The sequence below is a fragment of the Nicotiana sylvestris genome, chromosome 12, assembly GCF_000393655.2.
Source record: "Nicotiana sylvestris chromosome 12, ASM39365v2, whole genome shotgun sequence".
NCBI lineage: Eukaryota > Viridiplantae > Streptophyta > Magnoliopsida > Solanales > Solanaceae > Nicotiana > Nicotiana sylvestris.
This window is the reverse complement of record NC_091068.1, coordinates 6,625,868-6,649,511: the sequence shown is the minus strand read 5'-3', so window position 1 is coordinate 6,649,511 and position 23,644 is coordinate 6,625,868. Positions and strand designations below refer to the sequence as shown.

The window sequence follows — 23,644 nt, the reverse complement described above, 5'->3', positions numbered from 1 at the left end:
TCCTTAATAAGTTCATTAATATACTTTATAAATATACATTATATATAGTACATTAAGTTCAAAATATGTAATGACGCATTATATATATATAACTTATCAATGTCCGTGTACTGTCATGGATGATTTTCCTTACAATTAAAAAATCATTTTAATGTTTATTTTTCCTTACAACTAAGGTTCAAATAATACTTGGATTAAATATTTCTTTTGATATGATGAATCATAAATGTGAGCTGTATCAATACACGAAGAATGGAATATTCTTAACAGAATGGAGATAATTTAGATTTACATTATTGTGATAATATTTGATTGCTAGTTGTGAGCACGTGATTTTTGCCCTTTATAAAATACTCTTATAAAATTCAAGAAAATAAAAAAATTATTATTTGCAATTTTATAGGATTTTGTGAGAATTTGTGCTAATTGTTTACATTTCTGTGCATGTTTATTTCTGTTAAAAATCATGAACATGTCAAAAATACCATGCATTTGCATTTAGAATTTATTTTTACATTTTAAGGTTAATTAGTAAATTAGTTGCTTTATTAAAAAAATGAAAATCACAAAAATTGGCTTACTTTTGCATTTTTAGCCTTTTAGTTTTAAATTTGTAATTTTCCTTTTAATTTAGGAGTAATTAATTGTCATAAATATTTTAGTAGTTGATCAATTTTATTTTTTGTTCAAATTAATTATTTTTAGGAGTTTAATTTAGGTTTGAATTAATTAAAATAGGGAAAGAAAATTGAAAAGAAAAAAAAAATTAAAAACAGGGATGTTGTGTAATAGACCAAAATGCAAAGTCCAAATCCCATTAATCCCAAACAATTTCGACCCTATCCGCCCAGGCCCAATCCCTAACCCGGTCCAACCCCACCCCAAAGCCAAAACGACTCCGTTTCAAGTGCGTGTCATCTCAGCCGTTGGATTTTAATGATCCAACAGCCCGGAACTGGTGCTTGGTTAATATATATATATATATATCCGAATTGGACCCCCCCAAGTTCCATCTGCCCCGTTTCATCTCCCAACTTCTGAGAACCCAAACCCTAGCCGCCCTAAATTCCCAAACCCCCCACCGGCCGGCGGCGACGTCTCAAACCGTCTCAAACACCACCAAGTTAACACCCCGGAATCCCCATCATCCCCTCATCCCAAATCTCCAACCTACTTCCTTCAAATCATCATCGAGCCCTTCGAATTTTAGATCGAAGACCGAAGTCCCAAACCCTAATCTCTCCAAACACCTTCAGATCTTTACTACACAACCACCTTCACCCCTTCTTTCCAAATCCATGAGTTATTTCCCCCAAATACGCCTCAAACCAGTCAAAAATCGAATCTGAAAATCAAAAAGAGAACACTGGTTCCTGCATGGTCATTCCTCCGTGATTTTCTTCCATTCGATAGTTTGAAACCCACCCAAATGGATTGTCCTTGACAAAGAACAATCATTTGGGGTCAATTTTGAGCTGTATCAAAGCCCAAACACGAGATCCTTTTCAAATTCTTTTCCTATTCCTCAAATAGGTACAACCTTTTCTTTTTCTGATTCATGTTTGTTGAAAACAAAAAGGAAAAAAATGTTGTTAGACCATTGTCTTATTTAGTTTTTTTTAGTTTTGTTTGATTCTGTTTTCTCTTGTTTTGTTAGCCATAAGTTAGCTAGTAATATTGATTTGTTTCAGATTCGTGACTGTGTGTTATTTTCTGCCTTTCTTTTTTTTTCTTTTTTTTTCTTTTTTTTTTCTTTTTTCCCCTTTCGAAATTGTTTTCTGATTTAGTTAGCATGATTTAAGGGCTTTTAGTGTTCTATTGTGTCACACCCCGAAATCCGAGGAGCGCGACCGACACTCGACCGGGTAGCCCCGACCAAGCGGACCTGGGTGCCTTTCCTGTTCCACGTGTCACCCCGCATTTTCATTGTCCATTACTCAAGGAAAATAGTCATTTGTAAATTAAAACACCCTTTTTACAAAACGTACATAGCCACTTAATGAAGTTTACAACTTACATCGCCCCATATACAAAATACATATTTACATAAGTTCGCAACCCACATTTACTGTCTATGGAGCCTCTAAGGATACAAAGGATGATACGATACTTGCCGGCAACAAGGCTCCGGCTATACCTTACACAAATACCATAATAAGACTCTGGAAAGAAAGGCGACATGAGCCACGCAAGGCCCCGAGAGGAAAAGGGCTCACCAATGCTTCTGGAGGAAAGTGAAGGGGATCTACGGACGGTGGACTGGAGTACCTGCTATGGATCCACCTACAATCATAACACGAATGTAGTGCCCCCGGCAAAAGGGACGTTAGTACATTTGAATTGTACTGGTATGTATGAACAAACTTGCCCTGAGTAAACTCAACCATACACAAAACACAAGTAACAAGTAGTAATGAAATCACCAATCAAATACACCTGAAAGAAAACAATCAAGCCAAACAAGTTACAAACTCTCCATTTCCCCTTCAACATTTTCATATCAATGATTTCACAATTTTCTCATACTTTCATTTCAATAGTGATTTCGATCACTTTCCATCCTTATTACCTCGGCCACCCTTATCACCACAACCCACACCTTATTACTTCGTATTGCGGCGCGCAACCCGATCCCACCGTACAATCACAATTCACAAACAACACAACAACAACAACAATAGTTCACAAAGAACAACCACAACAATTTCTCAAAGAACAATAACAACAATTTCTCAAAGAATTTCCACAACCATCAATACTATTTCCATCATGTTCAACAACTCGTATGCATTTTATATCACCGCGATAATTGCCAATACAAGCCATGTATGTTATTACCACAATTGTTTCCAAGTTCATCATTCACGATTTCCTTCTATCATTTGTTTCTCAACTCTTACCACATAACACATTCACAACCACACATTTGGTTTATTGCCAATTACGGACACCATTATATCAGGAGATTTAACCACGAACAATCAAATCATACCAAACACAGTAATTCTACAAGTAATTCACGTAGATATTACATACCAGATATTCGTGCACCAAACAAAGTGACTTTACAAAGGTCAAAGTTAGCCATACGTACCTCGTTTTAGCTTTCCTTAAGTTACTATGATATTCCGGAAATTCTAGCAATCCCAATCTTTACCTATTTATGTTCATCAATCTTTCCACAACCCTATTTGCACATGCATGCATACATAATACTATTATACCAAGAATCGTACCTCAATGACCCATCTCACAATCTCTACAATACCAACACAACCTAGGTTAGACACTCATGGCTCCCAATCACCATCCCATGAGTTCTAATGTGTATATCATACATAAATAATCACCATAGAGTAGTTAGAGATGATAGACATACTTCTTGTAGTAAGAATTTTTAAGAATCTCCACTTTTGGTGTTCTTGAAAAATTCAAGGATTTGAAGGAAGATCTAAGGATTTTCAAGATTAATCCTTGTTAATATAAGTGTTTAGGAGTAGTAATCAACTCAAAATACTCCAAAAACCTTACCTTGGATCATAGGAACGAAGTATGGGACAGATTCCCCCTTGTTAGAGCAAGCCCTTGCTCAAAAATGACTTAGGGACTATTCTTACCCGGTCTTGGGGTATATAGAGACCTGATACTAGCGCATCCGCGCATCTGGGCGCGCTAGTTTGCCCAGTGTTCTGTCTTGACCGCGCATATTTTAGCGCGGGCGCGCATCTGGGCGCGCTAGTGACATATGCCCAGTAAAATGGTCATAACTTTCTGTATACACCTTCAAATAACAAACGGTTTATTGCATTGGAAACTAGACTCAAAGGGCTTTAATTTGATGGGTTGTGTGTCACACAAATCTTTGTATAACGGGAGATATGAGCGTCCAAAGTGAGGTCTTGTGCGCACTAATTTACAACTTTCGTCTATTATGAAATTTTCCAACTTGGCTTAGACTTAGGCCTCTCCTTAGACCCCAATTCACTCCTAATATGACTTATATACTTATTAACATATCCAATTGATATACATTCTATCCTAGATCCTCATTTGCACACAAAATAAAATAATTAGCCTACCTTGGCACGACGAAATCTTAAGTTACTTGAAAAAAAAATTCCGGGGCCTTACATTCTCCCCCCTTAGGATCATTCGTCCTCAAATGAGGATCGAGGTTCATTCATTAGCCATCCTTATGTAACTCCATCTTGTTCACATCATGAAATATATCAATATCCCCGCATTTGGCTAACTCCCTAAATTTTTGAAAATTTCGCCAGAGTTTCCTTTGTAATTAGACCTATCTACCTGTCAGAGAGCCCCCGAAACATATTTCCAAGTACCATTACACAGTTTCTGTCATCCCTACAACTGGTATATAATTCATTACCTCAACAACTTATACATATTCATACACTTTAAACAACTTGCACTTAGCTCATTCTCTTTACATCGCAAATTGCACATGGTTCAACCAATGTCATTTACTGCACAAAACTGGGTTACTTCAATGAGCCCCATACAATTCAATCACTTTAACATTTCAAAAACGCTTCAATTAATCATTTAGCTCAAGGGTTACACATTACCCTAATAGCATCAACATTTCCAATTTGGCACACATTAAGAAGTTACAACAATAAGGCAATTTGGGAAAAATGGGGTGCCTTGCACAAATCTGAACACTACCTCAAATTGCTTAAAGACAACCGTTCGCATGATCCCTATTAGACTTGTTCGAACAGATGGGGATATTTCTCTTTCATTTCTTTTTCCGATTCCCATGTGGCTTCCTCGACTTGTTGACTTCGCCACAATACTTTAACTGAAGCAATTCCCTTGTTCCTCAATTTTCAGACTTGCCTATCAAGAATGGCAAATGGGATTTCTTCATATAACATCTCTTCACTAACCTCGATAGTTTCAACAGGCACAATAGTGGATGCATTTCCCACTACTTTATTTAACATAGACACATGGAATACCGGATGTACTAATGACATCTCAAGGGGCAATTCCAACCTATAAGCCACCTGTCCTATCCTTTGAGTGATCCGATATGGCCCGACATACCTTGGGCTCAATTTCCCTTTCTCTCCAAATCGCATGACTCCATTCATGGGAGATACTTTCAAGAACACTCAATCATCTACTTGGAATTCCAATTCTCTTTGACGCACGTCTGCATAGGATTTCAGACGACTCTGAACAGTTTTCATCCTCTCCTGAATGGCTTTAACTTTTTCCATAGCCTGATGCACAAGATCTAGCCCTAATAGTTCTTCTTCACCAACCTCAAACCATCCAATCAGAGATCTACACCTCCTTCCATACAATGCCTCAAATGGGGCTATCTGAACACTAGCGTGAAAGTTGTTATTGTAAGCAAACTCGACAAGCGGCAAATGGTCATCCCGACTACCTTTGAAACCTAGAACACAAGCTCGCAACATATCTTCGAGCATATGAATAGTTCGCTCTGCCTTCCCATTAGTTTGTGGATAAAAGGCTATACTAAGATTTACTTGAGTACCCAAACCTTGCTGAAATTTCTTCCAAAAGTTTGTCGGAAATGATTTAGGCTAGAGTGTCATGCAAACTGTCTATTTCTTTGATATACAGTTAAGCATACTGCTCCACCACAAGCGACGATTCAGCCCTATTTTGCACATTTTCCCTACCTTCATTAGACTTTACAAGACAAACTTTCGAACTAGCCACTAGTGAACCTCCATGGCCAACTACCTTTGACATATCACCCAGTAAGCTAAAACTACCCATAGATTTTTTGGCTAAGAGCATCCGCCATGACATTGGCCTTTCTCGGGTGATAGGGAATCTCAATGTCATAGTCCTTGACTAACCCGAGTCATCCTCTCTGTCTCAGATTTAACTCCTTTTGCTTGAAAATATATTGAGGCGCTTGTGGTCCGTAAATACATCAACGTGGACCCCATACACATAATGTCGCCAAATCTTTACACAAAAACTACCGCCATAAGTTCTAAGTCAGGTGTTGCATGGTTCTTCTCATGATTCTGGGGTTGCCTTGAAGCATAAGTAATCACCTGGCCATGTTGCATCAATAGTGGACCATCTATGTCCCATTTCTCTTACATATGACCTCATAGGATTTGAGTTCTTCAATAATTTCCTTGATATGGTTACAATCTTTTGTGAATATATGCAACTTGCTCTTCCAAATTCTCAACAAAAGACATTACTGGATGAGTTTTCTTATAGAACCTTCTATTTCAAAGGAATAACATCTTCTAGCCTGCGCACACACCTTCACATCGTCGACATGCACGACATTGCATCAAATGTAATGTAACACTGTGCTCAGACCTTTCCTAGACAGCCTTTTTCCTCCTTACATGACTTATAGAATTTAAAAAACCACTCCACTTTCCCTTGTGAACATTCTCATGAGCTCTCTTTACTGTTCCACACCACCCAAAACGCATATCAACACCCTTCATACGCATTCAATTCAGAGAGCGCCACTGACCCGAACAATATATGCTGGTACCATCTTTTCTTTCTAACTGGAATTTTCATTCCCATTCTATTTTGCTCATAGTGCATAATTGATAGCCTTATTTTGCCACACACTTGTCTACCTCCCGTGAACTTGTAATATCATTGTGCCTGATTTAATGAGCTTATCATACCACAACTTCACCACCAGTAGTCTCACTTTCCATTATATATAGACATGAACTGTCTCTAGATCCTTTAGTTGATATTCGGTGTCACCCAAGTCGGTTGCATTACGGTTAGTCCTTTATACCTTTTATTAACACTTATACGCTAAGTGAGTCCACCATTCTGATACAAGATATTTTATGATACCCGTGATCATCTCAATTTATAGGTTTTCTCCCCATTTCTTCTCACCTCATTCTTCCTAGCTAGTGAATAGCCGTGCATTCTTCCACATGTTACGTGGTCTTTTCCCTTAGTTATTTCATCCCGCTCACCTCTTAACTCTTGTTAGGATATACGTGGGAAAGTGTGTTCATCCGCATATCACTTAACACTTCTTTGCTTGTAAGATTCTTTAGAGGCCCTCCATCAAGCCCAAATACTCTCATGGGTTATTATAGCATCACATTTATTTCTCCCACTCGTTTCGCCTTTCTTAACATCTTGAAACTTTGGTTGAATCGCAATTCCATGATTAACTCATTCTAAAAACTCGCAAAACTTTCACCTTTGATCTATAGTACTTACTTGGGATGCATTGTCCCTAGACCTCTAACAAGTATAGAACCCCTTTACAAACCTACTCTTAGTTTCTAGGATCGTTGGCCCTATCATTCATATCGCCATGTATGAAGAATTTACCTTCCTTAACCTTCCACCTTTTTGGGGGTACTAGTGGTCTATCATTAGCATATCCTTTCAGATAATCACATTATCCATTTAGATAGCCAAATGTGCTTAGCCAGCTTTTAAAGGCTTCAGATGTCCCCTCCATATGTTTGGATTCGATCTTGAGCCCCCACGCCCTTCAGCTTTTGCTTTCCATTAGGATCAGTTTCTTTGGGCCTAGATGTTTGGGCTTGTTTGTCACGATATTTAGAGTGACCAATTCTGGTCTTTTGCTTTGGGCACAATTGTAAGTCCCATAGTTTTTAGCACCAACTTGTTTTCTTAAATGTAGGATGGCTCAATAAGAAAGGAGATCAATTGGGAATCCATTACGAGTTTAATTTAATTTCCGATTTCGTTAAGCATGCTATTAATCTGTATAAAATGAGTTTGAGCTTTGGGAGATTTTTAGACGATGGGCTCAACGCTGGCCCGATCTAAATGCTCAAGTTTGTTGGGTTGTTCCTTCAGCTGCCCGTTTCCTTGGGAATAATTTTAGCCCAAATTCCCAACATGGGTCTCTAGTTTTCTTGATAATTTAACAACCTATCTATGGCAAGTATTGATGTCTTTTGGGCCTAATTAATATGTAATATCTTTTAGTCACATAAGAGGTGTTCCATTTAAATCAAATCACCCATGGCCCTCATAAATTTCATAACTAGATATTTAAAATAAACGTCCGTAGAAAAGCCTTTAGGTACGTTTAAAATATAATTGTGATTGTGTACACGTTCGCGTGACATGATTACTTTTCTAAAAACTAATTCGGAGTATGCGTTAGCACAACTTCGAACAAACTTTCTTAATAATAAAATTGTTTTAATAGGCCATTAATTAATTTTAGTTCATATAGTTCGAGGTGTGTCATCCACCATTTAATCCTACATGGCCCTCGTATAATTTAGATATGAAAATAATAAATGTTCGTAGTTTGCTTTAGGTACGTTTAATATACTATCGTGGTTGTGGACACGTTCGTGTGACATTATTACGATTTATAAAAGTAAAACCGGAGTACGCGTTCGCGCAACGTCGGCCAAATTTTTTTAATAATAATAAAGCGTTACTAATTATGGACACATTCGCGTGACATGATTTTTGACGCGCCAAACAAATGGGTACACGTACGCGTGACTCATTTTAAGATAATTTTTTTAATTAAAAAGCGGTGAAAGGTAAATGCACATAGGTTCTAAAATAAGTAATTAGACAATTTACTAAGCCAAGTATGATCAAAGCGACCGTGCTAGAACCACGGAACTCGAGAATACCTAACACCTTCTCCCGGGTTAACAAAATTTCTTACCCGGATTCTTGTATTCGCAGACCGTAAATAGAGTCAAACTTTCTCGATTTGGGATTTTAAACCGGTGACTTGAGACACCTTAAATTATCCCAAGTGGCAACCCTAATTTTTAAATAAATAATTCCGTTTCAATTGTCACTTAAATTGGAAAAAAACTCTCTTATACCCTTCCTGGGTAGGAAAAAGGAAGTGTGACACTAGTTGATTTCCTTAATTAAAGGAATTCTACCGCATTTATTGGGTGACAATATAAACTGGACGCTCATTAGTTAGATAAAATGAACGCACTTATATATTGTACAAAACGTGAATCCAATAATAGTTGTAGATAATGGAATATACTCTTATAAAAGTTACAGTTATGAAAATTTTCCACGGGAAATTACTAGCTATGTTTATTTATAGGTAGCTCATTACAAAAATTGGCCAATTGATAAAATATTGGGCATTTGCATCTATACCCGCTTTTTGTGTCACGTTTTTGTTGAAGTTTGGCAAAATACCAAAGTCCCACATTGGTTGGGAGTTAAGTTTGGGGGGATTTTTCCCCTATAAAAGAAGGCCTAATGTTTAGGATTGAAACACACCTCTCATTTGCCTTCTCATCTGTTTAAGGCATTTGTATCTTCTCTCTTTAGTATTATTTCACTTGTATTTTTGGAGTGGAATAAAATATTGGTTGTGTCCGAGGAGTAGGCAAAATTAGCCGAACCTCGTAAATTCTGGTGTTTCCTTTATTGTTGTTTTATTGTCTTATTTATTATTTGGTGGCTGTCATAATTTTTGGTATAGTAGTTGTGACTTATTCACACTATATACATTTGGCTTCCGCAACAATTGGTATCAGAGCCAAGGTACTGTCTAAGTATGCTCTGTGGTTGCAGCATAGTCTGATCTTCCACATCAGAAAAGATTTATCTTGGTAACTGAGTCAAGGTTCTGTCTGAGTATGCTCTGTAGTTGCAGCTTAGTCTGATCTTCTACATCAGAAAGGAAATAATCTTGATTTGTGTCGTCAGCTATTAAATAATATTTGTGTCAAATATGGGAGACAATAAACAAGAAGAATCTACATCAAGTGTCAACAATACGTCATCATTGGCATCTTCGCTTATGACAAGAATTGTGTCAAATGCGAAATTTGCGGTAGAAATTTTTGACGGGTCCGGACATTTTGGGATGTGGCAAGGCGAGGTTCTAGATGTCCTTTTTCAACAAGGGCTAGATCTGGCCATTGAAGAAAAGAAACCAGATGTTATTGGAGAAGAAGATTGGAGAATTATCAACCGTGTTGCTTGCGGTACCATTCGATCCTACCTTGCTAGAGAGCAGAAATATCCATACACAAAGGAAACTTCTGCAAGTAAATTATGGAAAGCACTGGAGGATAAATTTTTGAAGAAAAACAGTCAAAATAAATTGTACATGAAGAAGAGACTGTTTCACTTCACCTATGTTCCTGGTACCACGATGAATGAACATATCACCAGTTTCAATAAGTTGGTCACAGATTTGCAAAATATGGATACAACTTATGATGATGGTGACTTGGCCTTAATGTTGTTGGCGTCACTTCCTGATGAGTACGAGCACCTTGAAACTACTCTACTCCATGGAAATGACGAAATTTCTCTCAGAGAAGTTTGTTCAGCTTTGTACAGCTATGAACAAAGAAAGCGAGAAAAACAGAAGGGCGGAGAAGGAGAAGCACTGTTTGTGAGGGGTCGTCCTCAAAATCAAACGAGGACAAAGAAGGGAAGATCCAAGTCAAGATCCAGACCCAGCAAAGATGAATGTGCCTTTTGTCGAGAAAAAGGGCACTGGAAGAAAGACTGTCCGAAGTTGAAGAATAAGGCCAAACATAACAATGGAAAGGCTATTATGGATTCAAATGTAGCTGATTGTGATGATTCAGACTTCTCATTAGTTACAACAGAGTCATCAACATCATCAGACATATGGTTGATGGACTCGGCTTGTAGCTATCATATGTGTCCCAACAGGGACTGGTTCGTGGAATTTCAAGAAGGAGAATATGGAGTCATCCACACAGCGGATAACAGCCCTCTTACCTCATATGGCATTGGTTCAATACGATTAAGGAACCATGATGGAATGATCAGAACATTGATAGATGTTCGATATGTACCGGATTTGAAGAAGAATCTCATCTCTGTGGGAGCCCTAGAATCAAAAGGGTTCAAAATCATTGCAGAAAATGGAGTGATGAGAGTATGCTCCGGTGCACTAGTGGTAATGAAGGCTAATCGGAAGAATAATAATATGTACCGCTATCGTGGCAGTACAGTTATTGGGACAGCGACAGTAACATCCAGTGACGACAAAGAGGCAGAAGCAACCAAGCTATGGCACATGCGCTTGGGACATGCTGGAGGAAAATCCTTGAAAACTCTATCAGATCAAGGATTGTTAAAAGGAGTAAAGGCTTGCAACTTGGAGTTTTGTGAGCATTGTGTTAAAGGGAAACAGACAAGGGTTAAATTTGGTACAGCGATCCATAATACTAAAGGCATTTTGGATTATGTACACTCTGATGTTTGGGGTCCTTCCAAAACACCTTCATTGGGTGGGAAGCACTATTTTGTAACCTTTGTTGATGATTTTTCCCGAAGAGTATGGGTGTATACAATGAAGAGCAAAGATGAAGTGTTGGGAATTTTTCTCAAATGGAAGATGATGGTGGAGAATCAGACAGGCAGGAGAATCAAGTGTATTCGCACAGACAATGGAGGTGAATACAAAAATGATCATTTCAATAAGGTCTGTGAAAATGATGGCATCATCCGACACTTCACTGTTAGACATACACCACAACAGAATGGAGTGGCAGAACGTATGAACCGGACCTTGCTGGAGAAGGTACGGTGTATGTTGTCCAATGCTGGCTTGGGCAAAGAATTTTGGGCTGAGGCAATTACATATGCATGCCACCTCATTAATCGTCTACCATCTGCTGCTATTGATGGCAAAACACCATTTGAAAAATGGTACGGAAAACCTGCTGTAGATTATAACTCTTTGCACGTGTTTGGCTCAACTGCATATTATCATGTGACGGAGTCAAAATTGGATCCAAGGGCAAAGAAGGCTATTTTTATGGGAATTACTTCTGGAGTCAAAGGATATCGCTTATGGTGTCCTATGACAAAGAAAGTAATGTTCAGCAGAGATGTTACCTTTGATGAATTTGCTATGGTAAATAAGGTAACAGAAGATACCAAACAAAATGAAGGTGCTTCTAAGCAGGTGGAGTTTGAGGGAAAATTTATTTTTCCTACACAAGAAGCAGAGGAGGAAACAAATGAAAATTACCCTCTGGAAGGAGAGCCAGTAGAGGAGATTCCAACTCAGGAATCTCAACAACAACTTGAATCAATAGCAACCAGCAGGCCAAAAAGAACAATAACGAAACCTGTTCGTCTCATAGAGACGGTTGCTTGTGCAACCTCAATTGTAGCTGATGATGTTCCTACTACTTACAAAGACGCTGTCCAAAGTTCAGAAGAAGATAAGTGGAGGATTGCCATGAATGATGAAATACAGTCCCTTCATCAGAATCATACATGGAGATTGGCCAATCTCCCGAAGGGAAAGAAAGCAATTGGGTGCAAATGGGTATTTGCAAAGAAAGAAGGATTTCCTAACCAATTAGATGTTCGCTACAAAGTAAGATTGGTGGCCAAAGGATATGCTCAAAAGGAGGGAATTGATTACAATGAAGTGTTTTCTCCAGTTGTAAAACATTCCTCCATTAGAATTATGTTGGCTTTGGTAGCACAATTGGATTTGGAACTAGTTCAGATGGATGTAAAAACTGCGTTTTTACATGGAAACTTGGAGGAGGAAATCTACATGACTCAGCCAGAAGGATTCAAAGTTGCTGGAAAAGAAAATATGGTGTGCAAACTTGAAAAATCGTTGTACGGATTGAAACAATCTTCTAGACAATGGTACAAGCGATTTGACGAGTTTATGTTGCGGCAAGGGTACAAGAGAAGCAAATACGATCATTGTGTGTATTTGCACAAGCTTAAAGATGGTTCCTTTGTATATCTTCTCCTATATGTTGATGATATGTTGATAGCTTCCAAGAATTTGGAAGAAATTGATAAGTTGAAGATTCAACTGAAGAAGGAGTTCGAGATGAAGGATTTGGGTGAGGCAAAGAAAATTCTTGGCATGGAGATAATTAGAGATAGACGTTCAAAGAAACTCTGTTTATCTCAAAAGGAATATTTGAAGAGAGTACTTCAACGTTTTGGCATAGATGACAAGACTAAGCCAGTTAGTACTCCACTTGCTTCCCATTTTAAGCTAAGTACTACTATGTCGCCAATGGATGAAGCTGAACGAGAGTATATGTCAAAGGTACCATACGCAAATGTTGTTGGTAGCTTGATGTATGCAATGGTTTGCACAAGGCCTGACATTTCACAAGCTGTTGGAGTTATTAGCAGATATATGCACAATCCAGGGAAGGAGCATTGGCAAGCTGTGAAGTGGATTCTACGGTATATTCATAATACTGTAGATGTCGGGTTAGTTTTTGAGCAGGAAGACAATCAGTCTGTAGTTGGATATTGTGACTCAGATTTTGCGGGTGATATGGACAAACGAAGATCAACTACTGGTTATGTGTTTACTTTTGCAAAGGCACCAGTTAGTTGGAAGTCTACTTTGCAGTCAACAGTTGCTTTGTCTACAACAGAGGCAGAGTACATGGCTATTACAGATGCTGTGAAAGAGGCAATTTGGCTTCAAGGATTGCTAAAGGAGCTTGGTGTTGAACAAAAAGGTATCACAATTTTTTGTGATAGTCAAAGTGCTATTCAATTAGCGAAGAACCAAGTTTATCATGCAAGGACGAAGCACATTGATGTTCGGTATCATTTCGTACGAGAAATCATAGAAGAAGGTGGAGTCACGGTGAAGAAAATTCATACTACAGAGAATCCTGCTGATATGCTGACAAAGGTGGTGACTGCGGTCAAGTTTCAACATTGTTTGGATTTGATCAACATTGTTGAACACTGAAGATTGAAGATGAAGACACAACCAAAATTTGTTATTGAGAGAGAATTGAAAATGTGGAATTTTGCCAAGGTGGAGATTTGTTGAAGTTTGGCAAAATGCCAAAGTCCCACATTGGTTGGGAGTTAAGTTTGGGGGGATTTTTCCCCTATAAAAGAAGGCCTAATGTTTAGGATTGAAACACACCTCTCATTTGCCTTCTCATCTGTTTAAGGCATTTGTATCTTCTCTCTTTAGTATTATTTCACTTGTATTTTTGGAGTGGAATAAAATATTGGTTGTGTCCGAGGAGTAGGCAAAATTAGCTGAACCTCGTAAATTCTGGTGTTTCCTTTATTGTTGTTTTATTGTCTTATTTATTATTTGGTGGCTGTCATAATTTTTGGTATAGTAGTTGTGACTTATTCACACTATATACATTTGGCTTCCGCAACAGTTTTAACTTGTGCCTGCTTTGCAAAAAAAATTGCAAGCGTACCCGCTTTTTCGCATAACTTCAGCATACGGGGCTGAAGTAGCAAAGACAATCACACAAAACTTCAGCATTCTAGTAGACGAGCTTGAAGTTCAGCTCTAGAGCTGAAGTTTTTGTTTTGTAACTGGCGAACTTCAGCTCTAGAGTTGGAGTTTTTGTTTTTGTAACTGGCGAATTTCAGCTCTAGAGCTGAAGTTTTTGTTTCCTTTCTCCCCCACTTTAACCCTCTTATCACTAATCACATACCTTGCTCAATAGCAACAAAAACACCACATCCGCGCACGCACACAAATTACTCTTGCATAATAACAAGTTTACCTAGTAATTATTTTCACAGAATTTATGTTTATAACAGCAACCCGTCAAAGCACAAACATTGTTAAATGCCATAAAAGGTGAAAATAACACTAAACAGAACAACAATTAAAAAGATGAAGGGAAAAAATAGTATTTCAAACACAAACTCAATTTTTAACAGACACAATCCTCGAGAACAGAAAACCAAGGTCCAAAAGAAAAATGAAACATACAGAAATAGAGGTTTTTACAATCATCCCATGAACTGAAGTTCCATAGCAGCACCAACAACAGCAAAAGAAAGAAGAAGAAGAAGAAGAAGAAGAGGAAGAAGAAGAAGGAGGAGGGGGAGGAGGAGGAGGAGGAGGAGAAAGAAGGCTAAAATTATTTAAAAGATGGGTACAAGTTAAAAGTTATTTAAAAATGGGTATAGGTTAAATCAAATATTAGCCAAATTAGCCAAGGGATTTTTTCCTATTTATACCATATATGAAATCTTATTACTAAAAATGTGCATATTTCCATTATTACCCGCCATGTTTATATTTTTCCTACAAAATTTATACCATTCATTAAATACCCAATATTAAGAGCTGATTCCTTCCAAATTAGGCGCCTGCAAATCTGGGATAAATATTTGAATAGCTTATTCCTTCCAAATTAGGCGCATAAAAATTTGGGACTAAATATTTTTTCATATTCACATCAGATTTGTTTCCTCCTTTTTCAGCAGGCTTCTCTTTCCTCATTTTTCACGTATTTCTGTTTCTCTAAGTATATACCAGTCTTCCATTTCTAAAGCTCAGGGTCTTTTTGATTTGGTTCTCCTCTTTTTTCTTTTAGGAATGACTGAGCATATTTAAATATGCAAGGCTCTGTTTTCGTCAACTATTCGAATGGAGGAGCTCTTGTTCTTGACGGGAGTGAGCTGATGCGCTTGGGTCAACAAATTTTCTACAAAAAATCTACAAATAAACTACAAATCAGTTTAAGTATATATAAAACAATATTGTTTTAATGGTATCTACAAATTACTATATTTATACTACAATTAAACTGCAATCTATATTGAAAAAAATGTTGACTACAAAATTTTCTACAAAAAATCTACAAAGAAACTACAAATCAGTTTACGTATGTATAAAGCAGTATTGTTTTGAAGGGTATCTACAAAATTACTACATTTATACTACAATCTATGTTGAAAAAAAAATGTTGACTACAAAATTTTCTCTTTATCTACAAAATTTCTACAAATAAACTACAAATCAGTTTAAGTATTGTATAAAGTTATATTGTTTTTAAGGGTATCTACAAAATTACTACATTTATACTACAATTAAACTACAATCTTATGTGAAAAAAAATGTTGACTACAAAATTTGCTCTTCATCTACAAAATTTCTACAAAAAACTACAAATAAACTACAATTGCACCAATACTGTCACAGTTATATTGGGTCAGATGTTTGTTATCCTAAGTTTTTTTCTAGTTTGGTCAAGAACTTGTGTGTCAATGCCGGATAAGTGAGACACTTGAAGAATCTCTACCTTTAAAGAACCTCTAAATTGCCTAAAAAGACAATTTATTTAATATTGAAATAATATAGACAAAATGGAGCCGGAGGTTACAGAAGATTCATATGGCTACCCCACAAATTTACAATTGAGAATTGTTGAGTTGATTGATCAATTGAGGAAGTCTTCTGTGTCATACATCTACTCTCGATCTCGTAGTTGTTAAAATTCAGAACAATATCTGACAATTACCAGAAATTACAATAACCGAAACAATGGGTTTCATATTGAATCTCTTTGGCTAAAAATCTGATTATACTCAATGGGTCTCATCTCTGTATTTTTTGAGAAGAAGAAGTAATGGAGAAGAGAAAGAAATGGGAGGGGGAAAACGACGCTGGTCAGATCTTAGGAATTAAGGGGAGAGAGAAATGTGAGATACATGGATACCTTTAATTAAGGAGTAAAAACTGCCCATTAATTAGACTCTTAATTAAGTATGGTATAGGATTGGTAATTTGGTATACGGGTTTGTAATTAAATCAAACCTTAAACATTAAGGGTAATAAGGTTTCCTATGTGGTATAGGAAGGTAAAAGTCTCATTAGCCAATTAGCTATTTGTAGCAAAGAAATATCAAATTTTTGCTTTATTTTGAGTGGGTGTTATTAGAATAGATTGAGCATAACTTAAGGAGCTTGAATCTCAGTTTTAAGATAATTTGGTGAAGTTTTGAGGTGGTTTGAATTGAAAATTCCGTAAAAATTGAATATGAAAAAAATGATAGGTGTATCACACTGTGTATCATTTGTGTATCACATGTATATCCATGTATACCTGTGTGTGAGATACATGCGTGATATATGTTTGATACATGTATCGCAGAAGACTTTTTTGAACTCGATTTAATTACGAAATTTGATACAAAACCAGTCCAAATCACCTCCAATCTTCCTCAAATTTTGTATATTGACTTATCTATATATTTTCAATGAATTTCAACTATACCCATTGAAAAAGTTCCTTTTTTGTTTAGATTTTTGTAATATTGCATATATTATTTGTATTTTATCACCTTATTTGCTACCTCATCCATAAAATTTTCTTTCCGTCTTGTATCTAGTGTTGCTAATCACGCTTAAAAATATGGAAGGTAATTTTTGCATGTGATTCTTTGAGAGAAAGAACCCTATTATTTGGTTTTTCAATTTTGTTGGCTAGTTTTGGTAAGTCTATAATTAGTGGCTAGAGATTGATAAGTTGAGATTTATTTGGGATATTTGTGTAAGTTTCCCTTGTTTATCATTAAATAGGCCCAGCCGAAATTAACTTACAAATAAGTGGGTCGGCTCAACTATAGTGTTCATGGGCCTGGGGAATTTGATTGGGATTTTTACCTATCTATACCATATATCAAACATTATTACCCTCAATGTTTAAGGTTTGTGTTTATTACATTTAAGCATACCAAATTACCATTTCTATACCATAATTCAAATTAGGGATATAATTAAGGGTTCATTTTTATTAGGCATAATTATAGGACTGTATCTTCACGTTATTTGGTTTACCCGCCCTCTCCTCCCACCCCCCCACACCCCCTACGATTTACCTTCAGTTCCCCACCCCCACGATTTACCTTCAGTTTTTCCTCCATTCTCGTACAATCTCTTCTCACCCACAATTACCATCACTTTCTTCTCCACTTAGTTACCTTCAGTTGATAGTATCCCCCACGATTTGAATTCACTTCCATCTTTGTCTTCAACTCCTAAATCATGAAAAAAACCAACACTCCCCAAAAAAATCATCAAAAGTTATATTAGCTGATATTCCAACCTTTGATTTGGGTGTTTTAACACCAAAATCACCACCAAAAAACCCACAAACGACGCATGCAAGTGAACAAACTACTGTTGTTTCATCTCCTAGACAAATTCGTGCGGAAATGAGAAGCAAGCATTTGCACGATGTTGATGTTGGTGGAGTTGATAAACTAGTCGACAATCAACTGAAACGCAAGGGGAAAGAGTTGAGTGTAGATGACGATTTTGTAGATGATTCTCCCAAAGTTCAATCTGTGAAAAAACACAAGGTCTCTCCTTCTTCATCAAAACCAAAGAAGAAGAAACCCTCAAAAAAAGTACCAAAATTGGTTAAGGAAAAAATTTCAATAAAGGTAAACACTATTTATGTTTCCTCACTGTTTTGTAGTTTGATTTTGGTTGTAAAAATCTGTTGTTCAAGTGTTAATTTAGTGTTCAAGTGTTTTTTGGCCAAATGTGGTATTGTCCTAATTTTGTAGATTATTTTTCACAATTTTGTAGGTTTAATGGAACTGTGATTATTAGACAGTGTATACTGTAGTTAGTTTGTAGTTGATTTGTAGTCTGATCGTTAAATTGTAGAGATGGTATTTTTCATTGCAACCTGTATTGCTGCTACATTTAACTTCATTCTAAATACAATTTATCTACATGTTGTGAGTTAATTGAAGTAACTGTTACATTCTGTAGATAATGTTTACAAGTGCATTGTTCTTCTTTGATTGTTCAAGTGTATTTTGGTAAAATGTGGTGTTGTCCTAATTTTGTAGATTCTTTGTCTCAATTTTGTAGTTTAATTGGAACTGTGACTCTTAGACAGTGTATAAATGTAGTTAGTTTGTAGTTGATGTGTAGTCTGATGGTTAAATTGTAGATATGTTATTTTTTATTGTAGCCTGTATAGCTCATATATTTAACTTCATTCTAACTACAGTTAATCTACATTTATGTGACATACTTGAAGTAACTGTTACATTCTGTAGATAATGTTTACACGTGCATTGTTCTTCTGTTATTGTTTTGTAGTTATAGGTGTGGGTAGGCTATTCTTCTTCTAGTTATATTTTGTATTTGTCATGTAGTTATATGTAGATTACTGTTTCCTTTTTATGCAAACTACTAATGTTCATTAATTTTATATTTTCTACAGAATGGACCTTACTTTGCACAACAAAATGTTGATTATGGTGTGCTTAGATTCCACAGTTTGTGTGATCCTAGCATACCTAGCCAGATACAAGCTTTACTCTCTCCGAATGCTTTAAGGGTTTTCAGAAAAACTTGTTTTGGTTACTTATTAGGTCTCCCCAAAATCTGTATGCAAAACCAAACACTTCATCTTCTGATGAAGTATGAATTGACAAAGTCTACTGACTCATATTTTTCAGTACTATTTAAGGGTGAAAAATTGAATTTTTCCTTGAGAGAATTTGGGTTGATAACTGGTCTTAATTGTGTGAATAAGTTTTCAGACTATGGTTACACTTCCACCTATGTTAGCCCTTTAATGAATACATATTTTCCGAACAAAGAAAGGGTTGAGAAATGGCATTTGAAAAAAGTAGTGACTAATAAAGCATGGGCAAACGATGTGGATGCGGTGAAGTTGTGCATTCTTTATATGTTGGAATTTTTTGTTTGTCCTTCTGATAAAGACAATGTGACTTTCATAGACAAGTTTATGTTCTTTCTAATAGAGTCTGGTAATTTTGAGTCATACCCATGGGGTATCAAATCCTTCAAGCAGGTTATTGAATCTGTCCGACATCGTCTTAATCCCCATGTACATTCTTATCTGATACGGGGATGCTCATTAGCCTTGCAAGTGTGGCTATATGAGTGTTGCTCGTCCGTCAGCACCGAGCTTGCTACGAGATGTTCTGAATCTATACCTCGAATTTTAAGATGGTCAGCTACAAAGGGGCAGATTTGGTTAACTGCAATTGAAGAGAAGATGATCAAGCCTGAGTGGATCAAGGTATTTTTTTCCACTTTTGTATGATGCTACAATTACATTCATAATAACTACATTGAATCTACATTTTTTTTGTCACTTGAATTAACTGTTATTTTCATCATTCAGTTCACAAACATGATTGAATCTGGAGAAGAGCTTGGAGTGCTTAATCTGCCAGACAAGATTCAATATGAAGATGAACATGGTGCTCAACCATCACATGTTCCAACTGCTGCTTCTCCATCATTTGAACCCAAATATACAGATTGTCAAGAGGACATTGAATCTGTCAGTAGCAAGCTCATGAAGTTGGAAAAGGGGATTGTGCAGGTATTATGAATAACTACAATATATTGACATAATTTGCTACATTTTGACTTCATTACATAACAATTATAGTATGTTATACATTGTAGTTAATTTGTGGTATAAATCTATAACAATTATAGTTTGTTGAATTGTAGTGTAACTGTAGCAGTTAGAATAAGATTACCAACTAATTATATATTTAATTTTTAGGTTGATGTAAAGTTAGATGCCTATAGGAAGGATGTTTTTGAGGAACTCTCAAGCCTTCGAGAGTTCATAGATCAATCTTTGAAGGGTGTTATGAATGTGATAAACAAGAGGTTTGATTTGGATGAGTCAAAGGTAAGAATTTACATATAATTTTGTACTAAGACTAATTAAGACATATGAATAAAGTAGTCTCAAATATTCCCCAAAATTGTAGTTTGCTGGTAGTTCAACAAAAAATAATTACCAACATCAAGGAGATAACAACCAGCAATTCCAGTTCAATGCTGGTGATCAACTACATGGAAGCACAAGCAATATAGGTATCTACAAAATTCCTGCATACATATCTACAAATTTCAAGACAGCATTATTAAATTATACTAATCATTTTTTTACTATGTGTTGCAGCTACAATTTCTCTAGAACATTTTCAACCACATGTTGACTTATATCCTGACTTCCAAGAAGCAGCTGAGGCATATAAAGTAGGTACAGAACCATTCCTTCATTATAATAAGGTTTTTATGCAAAATTTTAATAATTTACACCTTAACTACATATTCCTACATATATCTACAATTCTCATTCCCAATTATTCATTCAAGCTGATGTTTCACCAGAACATCTACAAGGAAATATTGAGGAAGAACCAGTAATTGATGAAGTGGCTGAGCCACAACAAGCAGGTAATATATTCTCTATATTCTCTATAACTCCATAATACTGTTCATATCTACATTGATCTACACTTATCTACAGAAGGTGAAGTTCCACAGTCGCCAATTCACGGTGTGACTGTGACTGAAGTTGTTCCTGAAGGCATTGATAAAAAAGTTGTTCCTGAAGGCATTGAAAACAAAGGTTTGACATTGGATGACTTTGAGCTGCCAGAAAACTTATCACAGTTGGTCATGTATGGCGAGCCCATACGAGATGAATCAACCCCTGTTCATCCCGGTAGAACAAGGCAACCGGGAAAACATGCACGATCACCTTTCACATCTTTGTATAGTTCTGGAGGCAGCACATCTGTTGGACCTAAATTTTTTTACCTCAAGCACCCCTTCACAAGTGTCATAGGTGAAAATGTAGATCCTGAATTGACAGAAAGGTTCACCAACTGGTTATACATTCGTAGTGATAAAGTATCTAGGAGGTATGAATGCTTCATTTTACACTGTCTGTTCACCATTTTTATACTTTAAAATTGTAATTCATTTTGTAAATTTTTTGTATTTGATCATCTTTTTTTTGTTATTACAGGAGGAAATATTACTTTTCCAAGAAGGATAACCAAATCAAGCCTTGGTTGGATTTTGGTTGTGAAAAGATTGATAAGAAGGACTGGTTTTATGACCTTGCTCACCCCGGACAAGTCATCAATAACACAGTAAGTATAAAGAACATAATCATTCACAATATCTGTTTTGTCTTCAGCTGTGTAGTGTAATTGTAGTTTATTTTTCAGCTATGATGTGTAATTGTAGTAATATTGTAGACAACATATATATGTTACTATATTTATGTCTCAGCTGTGAAATTTTGCTTTTTATGGACCTTATGTATCATATGTGATGATGATTGTATGTACAAACTGGATTTTTGGTACTTTTGACTGACTTGAAATCTCCGTGTACCACAACTGTAGTTACCTTGTAGTAATATTGTAGAGCTTGTGATTGTGCCTATTAATATTAACTGTAGGTTGAACTTGCTGATTTTTGGGAGCTTAAGTTAGGTGGTATGTTTCATTTGTTCCTCTGTATAGTGAATAAATGTAGACAGTGCATAAATATAGTTAATGTGTAGTTGTTTTGTAGTCTGATGGGTCAATTGTACATATAGTACTTGTTCACTATGGTTCATACAAACTACAATTAAATTACATTTTGTGAGGAACTTGGACTAACTGTTATATTTCTGTAGTTATAGTGTAGCTAATTTGCAGCAATCTGTTAGAGTTTTTAATAAATTCAAATTGTAGTTAATCTGTAGCTGTCTTGTAGACAAGTGTGGTTACACCGTACCTTATTGTATATGTTTATTCTATTTTGGCAGCACATTGATGTTATTATGTATTATCTGCGAAAAAGAGGCAAATATGGCCCCAACAATAATACTAGGTTCACAACCACGGATTGCTTGTTCAAGACAAAGATTGAAAGAATCTATGACAAGTTCATAAGTTCTCCACCGGAACAAAGGTATTCGGTTGTTAAACCCGAGGATGATGTTGGAGAATATATTCTTGGGTACAGAATTCTTGCTAATGTTGCCTGGGATCTTGTTGACTATGTGCTCATGCCTGTGAACCTTGTAGAGAACTTCCATTGGTTGTTGCTAGTTTTTGACATAAAGGACAGACAACTTTATGTTTATGATTCCATGGTGAGAGCAAACCGTCATAAAACAGTAGAGACATTGGTTGACAAGTTTTCAATTATTATCCCTCTGTATTTATCATGCACTGGTTTCTATGGTAAACGTAAAGACATTAACTTCAAGAGCACAAAGGCATACATCGAAAAACCAGTTACGGACCCTCTCGACATACAATGGATGGTTGCTGAGATTCCACAACAAAAGGAAGGCTCAGTGTAAAAAAATAATCTCCCTTTCTATATGTTTAATTTTTTTATTTTAATTCATTTGTTATATAATGAAAAATTCTCATCTTATGCAGCGATTGTGGTGTATTTGTGGCTGCATTTGCGGAGTATGTTAGCCTTGGAGATTTGGCAATCCCAAAGGAAGATCTTTCTGATATTGACCAACACCGTAGACGCTATGGAGCTCTACTGTGGGACTATGCAACAAAGAAGCAAGAAGATGGGTCAATCAGTGAGAGTGAGGTTACTGGCAGGCTAGCAAGGAGGAAGGGTGCTCCGGCAAAAAACGAGAGGACTAGAGTGCAACGAAAGAAGAAATAGACTATTGTGTTCCTAGTTTGGTCTGTGAAATTTGGTAGTTGAATTGGAAAACAATGTAGGAAATATGTCGTTTTGGTTTTCTACAACACTTTTTGTTGATTACATTATACTCTAGTACTCTGATTACATTTTAACAGCAACAACTTTGTCTTACAATTTGACTTTAATCTTCAAGTTATTTTTATAAATACCTTCAAGTGCCAAGTAATATCTGTATATAACTGTCATTTGTTACACAGCAGAAAGATAAAATAAATACAGGAATCATATAAATAATTTAGCCATTTTTTAATCAACAAGGTTTATCAAAAAAATTCAATTTATCTACATTTAAACTACGTCAAACTACATTTTAACTACAACTCCTCTACATATGAATAACAG

At 36.2% G+C, this 23,644-nt stretch overlaps 2 protein-coding genes across 2 annotated transcripts; one reads left to right on the top strand and one right to left on the bottom strand.

The window, feature by feature from the left end:
• Window positions 1–5,141: 5,141 nt before the first annotated feature.
• LOC138882648 (uncharacterized) lies at window positions 5,142–5,453 on the bottom strand. The gene has a single exon (XM_070163255.1). The coding sequence runs from the start codon at window positions 5,451–5,453 to the stop codon at window positions 5,142–5,144; it is 312 nt and encodes a 103-aa protein (XP_070019356.1).
• Window positions 5,454–17,976: 12,523 nt separating this feature from the next.
• LOC104233827 (uncharacterized) lies at window positions 17,977–22,681 on the top strand. Its single transcript, XM_070163254.1, has 11 exons — window positions 17,977–18,207; window positions 19,005–19,832; window positions 19,938–20,141; window positions 20,331–20,462; window positions 20,545–20,650; window positions 20,739–20,819; window positions 20,936–21,016; window positions 21,090–21,486; window positions 21,594–21,720; window positions 22,389–22,534; window positions 22,651–22,681. Exons 1-11 carry the CDS (start codon window positions 17,977–17,979, stop codon window positions 22,679–22,681), a joined length of 2,364 nt encoding a protein of 787 aa, XP_070019355.1.
• The last annotated feature ends 963 nt before the right edge of the window (window positions 22,682–23,644 follow it).

Excerpts from the sequence above, each read along its gene's own strand:
- LOC138882648 (XM_070163255.1), bottom strand. The coding sequence starts at position 5,453 with ATGTTGCGAGCTTGTGTTCTAGGTTTCAAAGGTAGTCGGGATGACCAT.
- LOC104233827 (XM_070163254.1), top strand. The coding sequence starts at position 17,977 with ATGAGAAGCAAGCATTTGCACGATGTTGATGTTGGTGGAGTTGATAAA. Across the intron at positions 18,208-19,004 it reads AGGAAAAAATTTCAATAAAG|AATGGACCTTACTTTGCACA; the intron begins GTAAACACTATT and ends TATTTTCTACAG. Across the intron at positions 20,463-20,544 it reads TTGATTTGGATGAGTCAAAG|TTTGCTGGTAGTTCAACAAA; the intron begins GTAAGAATTTAC and ends CCAAAATTGTAG.